At 36.6% G+C, this 7,198-nt stretch overlaps 1 protein-coding gene across 3 annotated transcripts in view; it reads left to right on the top strand.

The window, feature by feature from the left end:
• The window catches only part of Il7 (interleukin 7), a 43,427-nt gene extending 41,924 nt beyond the window's left edge, over nt 1-1,503 (top strand). For all 3 annotated transcript variants that reach the window (XM_028767703.1, XM_028767704.1, XM_028767706.1), the window contains one exon: nt 766-1,503. In XM_028767703.1, the coding sequence (XP_028623536.1) occupies nt 766-873 (108 nt within the window). In that variant the 3' untranslated portion in view covers nt 874-1,503. The remainder of the gene's footprint in view (nt 1-765) is intronic.
• The last annotated feature ends 5,695 nt before the right edge of the window (nt 1,504-7,198 follow it).

Genomic DNA, 7,198 nt, shown 5'->3' on the forward strand with positions numbered 1-7,198 from the left:
AGCTCAAGATGTAAGCATTACAACTGTGTCACACTGGCTCCAACCTCTTCATCGCTTACTATCTTCATTCACAGAATGAAGTAAAATCATCGAGGTCATAGGTTTATCCAGGAAAGAGAATGAAGTGAGATATGTGGAGTACTGAGAATAATATCTGACCTAGAAAATACTCAGTTAGCTAATTCCTCCTCACTCCATGAAGAACTACTCAGCTATGTCTGTCACATGACTCGGAGGAATATGACAACTGCTCTCCATTATCTGGTGCATACAAGCATCTCTCTGCACTGTACTGGTAGCATTTAAAAGTTCTCAATTAGGTGAGAAAAACCAACATATGAGGCAGATAGTAGCCATACTTTATTAAACGTTAAGTTTTTATACCGGATTCTAAGGTACCGGTTGAATCAGGTATGATATTATTAATCTAAATATCTTCATTGTTAAATCTTTTCACAAAAATTACTTTATCATATAAAAAGTTCATTTCCATTAAGTTAAAAATGTGTCATTTATGAAAATTTAGACTGCTGTGTCCACTGTTGCAGGGTGGAAATGACATATAAAATATTAAGCATAGAGGCCTTGATTTTCCCATCAATCATCATTATCAACACAGGTCACAGTTTAAGATGTCATGCAAGGGTCTTCATTCTGGAATACTAAATAGTATTTTTATCTAATGTGATGAAAAAGTAAAAAGCAAATACTGTGAGACTCATTTTGTTAAAATATTACACTAAATCTATTGAATTTATTTCCTAGGAAGAAAAAAACTTAAAGGAACAGAAAAAGAATGATCCATGTTTTCTAAAGAGACTGCTGAGAGAAATAAAAACTTGTTGGAATAAAATTTTGAAGGACAGTATATAAACAGAACATGTAGTAGCAATATCCAAGAGTCTACTGGTTTAATACTTGGAGAGGTTGAAACCCTCTCAGAAACTTCTGGATGCCTTCTGGTCAAATAAACTGAGCAGCTGGGCCATGAGAAGTGCAGCTACCTGCTGCAGTCAGCATATACATATGGAAATATATTCACTGTACTGATCTGTAAAGCAACCACGTCATCTGTAATGCTTTTAAAGCCTTTCTAAATATTTCTAACAGTATCAAGTCTACAAAATTCAAGGCTACAAAGATTCAGACTCACCACTGTTTTGTTAGCAAAATGACGGTGTGGTCAACCATGCATCAGTGATCCACTGAAGGAGTCAAACAGTCTGTTATAGAGTGAAGATACTGGAGGGCTCACCGTGATGGATAATGCTCTTGAAAACAGGAGTCGTATCTTAAAGCAGCAGCAGCAAAAAGAAGCTTAAAGCACTTAAGGCATCAACAAACGTCATTAAATATGAATGTATAACACATAACTTCAGTAAAGAGCACAGCAAATATTTTTAAATAAAAGTATTTTTAAAGATAGAAATGCACTTAGTCCAAAGATACTGAATCTTAGTATTCAATCACTTTTGTCATTTAATGTATAATAAAGCTTGTATAACTGAATTTTCAATTTGGGAAGTATATTTTTAGAGTAATAATATATGCTAGACTTTTAATTAATGTATATACTTAATTTTGACTATACACACACACACACACACACACATATATATGTATATAACCTGTGTCCTGTGTTAACACTGTTAGGTTCACTTAATCTCAAGAATGTGCACTGCTTGATTGCCATTGGATCCCATTTTATAGCACATGTATCCTTTAACATACTCACGCCAAGATTCATCATGAGACTAGGACCCTACAACTTTGGTAAGAGAAGAAACACTAATTTCTTGTTTTACAGTAGGATCTTGTTTGTACCTAAGGCTGGCTGTGATGCTCCTATCTCAGTCTCCCAAGTGCTGGGATTGTAGACATGAGCCAATATGCTCAGTTAGAAACATTTTTTTAAGTTAAATTCATGTCTTTTACAAGATACCTACATATATCCTCTGTACATACTTGTTAAAATCCTTCTTTGAAAGGCCTGCTGTCTTCATTAAGTTGTAATGGAAAGAAACACTATCCTGAAGAGGTCAAATTTCTGGAAGAGATGAAGGTTTGCTTGTACTGAACTCCCATTCCCCTTGCTCTTTCTAGGTACTTGAGCATCTAGCTATCTATATGCTGGATGCATTTGATCTACACCTGCTCCTCTGGCACCTCCCATGTGTGGTGGCCATGCCTTCTTGCTCCTCCTTTTCCCCAACCCATATAATGTTCTACTCAATGGTACAGATAGCTGCGACTAACACAGTTTTGAGAGAAGGACCAATTGTTCAAAGTTCATTTCATACTCACTATTTGCCCAGAAAACAGTTCTCTCAACTTGTTTGGAACGCGTGATACTTTAAAAACTCAATTTCTTTCATGGACTTTCCATAACCTACTTAGATCTCCTAAATCTACTAAGTGGCAGCCCTTTATCTTGAAGAACTGGTAAAATGGGTAAGCCATTAGCTGGAGAACCGAATGCATTTGCATATGTAAAGATATAAACTCCATACCTGCAAGGCTGTCTGGATGGCTCCCCAGCAGTTTTGAATAATATTCTGATTGTGGCAAAATAAAGGATAATATTTTAAATGCTTATTAAAAGTTTCTAAAATTTCTTCATTGGTTCTTATCATGTGCTCATGAAAGACTAACTGTAGGTAAAATTCTTGTTCTAACAGTTCCTTCAACATGTGTGCTAAATGCATCACACGTTATCCATACTTTTATGTTCTGTTGGCCTCATTGTTCCCTAGCAACTGGCGAAGCGGACAAAGGCAAAGGAGTCTTCATCCTGATAATTTCCTTATAGGTGAACATGTATAAACCTGAACCTGAAGTTTTTCCTCCAGGCCATGCTCCCACGTACAGGTGGTTTCAAGATATTCCATCAGTCCTATCCCAAAGAATCCCCGGAAACACACTCCTCTCTTTAAATTCAGTGGTATTTATCGTGCTTTATGCTAATGGAACCTTTGTATATTTATTAAGTTCTTACTTAGAAGTATCCTCTGAATTCTATTCAGACTCTGTTTAAATTTTAAGCACCTTTATCTGTAGGAGGTAGTTCTTATGCTCTGACTGGAAATCTGCATGTGAACGCTGAAGGTTCTATACTCCAATTGGTTCCCGATCTATCAATAAAAATGTTAGTGGCCAATGGCTGGAATAAAGAGGCAGGACTTCCAGGTTCCCACAGGCAGGCTTATAGACACCAGAGGAGGAAAGAAATCCATCATGCTTCGGAGGAAGAGAGAGCCATCAGCCATGTGAGATCTTGGGTGTAGTGGCCATTGGCCACTTCCTGGACTGGGTCTGAGGTAGTAGGCAAGAGATTAGAAATGCAACTGATCTGAGAGCAGATTTAGGATTCTGAGCAAGGAGAAGGTAACTGGGTAACAAATTTAGAGGAACTGAACCAGGACTAAAGTTAACTGCGTAATTAAGCTGAGGGCTGATTTAGAAACGTTCCAAGAGAACCAGGGCAGGGGCTGGTGGCACATCCCACTGGAGCTTAAAGTGGGGTGTAGAAACTACATGCCACATTTATCCTTAACTGCTACTGCTTCTGATAATCCTAGGTACTGTTCATATTTGTTCCTTTAATTGTTCATAGGACTTTATTCCAAGGAATATACATTGTGAGTTGACAAAAATCTATCTTAGTACTTTACTTTAAATATGATGATTACATGAATAACTTCTTTGCTTAAAATGACCTCAGAACGAATGTATTATTTATTGTGTCTGCTATGCACCACATGGAAAGCAGTATGGTTACTGGATAAACAGATGAACTGCATTGTGCCAACATCTTATTAAAATCTAATCAAGTAATTCAGATAAAACAGTCTAGAATGAAATTTAAGCTACTAAAGATAGAAATTATATGACTCTATAACAAACTAAAATAACAGATTGGATCCAGTTTTGTTCTTAAAAATCCCCATGGTATTTTGAGTTACAAATATTACTTTCTGTGAGCAATTTTAGCCCGAATTTTCACCCAAAAATAGAATATATAAAACTATTGTAGCACAAGACAATGAAAAAGATAGGTGTGTTGCTACACCGAGAACTGCCATCCAATAGCTAGATAGAAAAGAAGTGGGGAGCACTGATGTACATTTGCAGGAGGCTAAGGCAGGAGGATTCTTTGAGCCCTGGATTTGAAGCTATCCTGGGCTTTATAGTAGAGTCAGCTATTTCTAGTTTATGCTATTATTGTTTAATAAGCATACTGACTGTCCTGCTGTGATTCACGGTGAATCACTCCAAAGTGATCTCGCACTAAGTGAATGTGAAATAAAGTTGGGAAGTTACCTTGGGCACTGGTAAGCTGAAGGAGTGGAGAAGCATAAATATTAGTAAAGAACAGACATCTGAAGTATGAGAATCACTGCATTTCTAATCCACATGGAATGTGTTGCAAACTCCTTTTCTCAGAATAACATGGGTTGGAGGGATCTCTGTTCTTGTCCTTTAAAATCATCATGAATTAATGAGGAAGTAAGAAATGAATGCTCAGTTATGAATGTTTGCTACAACGTTAAAAAAGTGTAATCAGTTAATAAACTTTGCCTCCACAGTAAGACAGAACATCTGAGTCAAGAGCAAATCATGTTTTAAGTTCTTAGAGGATGTGAGATTATGGACTGAGGGAAATGTTGTATGGTGAGGAAATGAAACCACTTCATACCTTAAGTTTTACAGCAGAATACTTGTTTAAAAACTGAGCACTATGAACACAGTGAAACACTCAGCCACTTTAAGGAGTAAGACTACTTTTTACTTTTATCAACTAGATACCAAAGAATATACACTTAGAATATATGCCTAGTTAAATCATGTCATTCTCTTATCCTCATCTTAATCTGAATAAATCCAAGTCCTAGTATGCCTTTTCCTTTTATTTGGTCTTTAGACAGTCATAAATCCCAGGCTTGCCTCACTCCTTATACAGTCAAGGACGACTTGCTTTCCTGATGCTACTGAGTTTAGCTCCCAAGTGCTAGGATTACAGAAATGTGCTACTGAAGCTCATTTCAGGCTGTGCTGGGACTGGAGCCAAAGCTTTATGTGTGCTAGGCAAGCACTCTATCAACTGTGTTCACCTGGTTCTGAAAGTACCGGCTTCCCACATGCTTCAAGCATATTGAATATTCTTTGATAGACTCAGCTAGAAGTTAAGGTAAATAGACAGCTGCATAAAAAAACTAGCTCACCTTGTTTGAAGGCTTGTGGTTCTTAGTGTGCTGTCCAACGCATAACTCAACGCCTCCAATACCTGGGTCTTTCTCCACAGCAGTATCACAGTATCCTATAAACTATATTTATTCATCTTGATTTTCAATCTTCCTCTATTACAATTTCTAAAGTTCAAACTTGCCACGATCTTTACTTCAATATTCTATTCACTGTACCTAACATATTTAAATATTGTTAGCTGATTCCATAATGCACTAAGAACTTCTTAGCATCATATATATAGTCAAGATACAGTGGTTTTTTTTAAAATTCAGTTTATTATTATCCAACACCATTATTAAGATGGGGAAGTTGCTTCAATTCAGCATATTATAAAGTTCACACTATAGTGTGATTAGTAGTAATAATTAATTATTAATATTTAAATATTAATTAAATATTTAAATATTAATAATATTAATTAATATTTAATCAATCAAATAATGATTAATATATATTAATCATAATATAGTGTGATTATAGTAGTAATCACACTATAGACTTAAGTACTATTTCAAGAATCTCACACTTTGCAGAAGGGAATCATAAGCTAATACCATATTGGTTGAAGATTTTATATATGAAAGAGCAGATGCCAAGGTAGTTAAACATTATCATTTATGAAAGGCTATTAAATAATTAAGAGAATCTCTGGGAGAGCCATGCAGACATATTTGGATGTTGTTCAGTCAAAGACAAAGCAAATTCAGATGTCACAGTTCTTCAGTCTGAGTAGGCCAGCCAGCTTAGGTGTTCCCACAAACAGCAGCCCTTGCCACAAGGGTGCCTCTTGTTTGCAATGGCTGTTCCTAAAACTGAGTGTCTCTTTCCCTAGTGTGTAGGGAACGAAAGCTACTGCTTAATATACATTGTTTAACAATCCTGGTTTGAGGTTTTATTGTGCTTGTCAGCTAACTGAATTGAGAAACTTAGACAGTTGGTAAAGTATAGTGTAAGACGATCTGTAGGTGTGATTCCAGTGACTGCTAACATGCTGATCAGTGTGCTTGGTGGAACAGACCCACCATTATGACAGGCAGCACCACTCAGTGGTCTCTGGTCCTATTTGAAGACCTAGGTAAAACAAAAAAAGAGGATAAAGTGTGTATGCATGAACATGCTAGGTTCTTAAGGAGAGGTTCTTTCTTAAAAACTAAAAATTAATTTAGTCTTACAATTTTTATGGGTCCTATGATATCAGATTCCAGACTCTCTAGTTTTTGAATGTGAACTTTCAAGAGTAACATCCAAGGGCTGTTGAGCTTTTCAAGCTGGACTGGCTCTTCATCATTGACTGAAAAGCAGCTGTTAATTTCTGTCACTCTCCAGCCTACAAGTGGCCTCTGTGGGACTGTGATGTGAACTCTGATGGCACTGCAGATTCAGCTTCTAATGTGGAAATTAAATTTTGCAAGTCTCTTTCATATTTATACAAAGTACACATAGATATCTGTACTAGAATATGCACACACCAATATGTACGTGTGTGTGTGTGTGTGTGTGTGTGTGTGTGTGTGTGTGTGTATGATCTATTCTCTCCTTTTGGAGAATCCTAATACAGATCTTTTCAGTTGTCTACAGCCACAAAGTCACACACACTCTTAGTATGTTAAAGGATGGAAAGCTAAGCAGACCACGATTTAGAGGTAATGAGACTCAACCCAGAAAATTCACCAAACATAGGACCATTTTCAAAGACACTACCCATAAGAATGCAAAATGTTCATTATAAATATCAACCAAATTTAAGTTTAAAATTACCACACATCCAAGCTTTTTCACCTTTAAATGTTATTTAGGCGATGTTTAATTTCTTATACTGCTCATTATTTTCAACTTAAGCAGGGGGTGGGGGTGACGCTTTATGTCCTTTAGGGCTAATAAAAAGCTTCCTGGTAAACGCACCAGGAGCATAAGTCTCTGCACACAGAGAACTATGACAACATTTACTAAG

This window comes from Grammomys surdaster, unplaced genomic scaffold, assembly GCF_004785775.1.
Source record: "Grammomys surdaster isolate TR1022 unplaced genomic scaffold, NIH_TR_1.0 63, whole genome shotgun sequence".
NCBI classification, from domain to species: Eukaryota; Metazoa; Chordata; class Mammalia; order Rodentia; family Muridae; genus Grammomys; species Grammomys surdaster.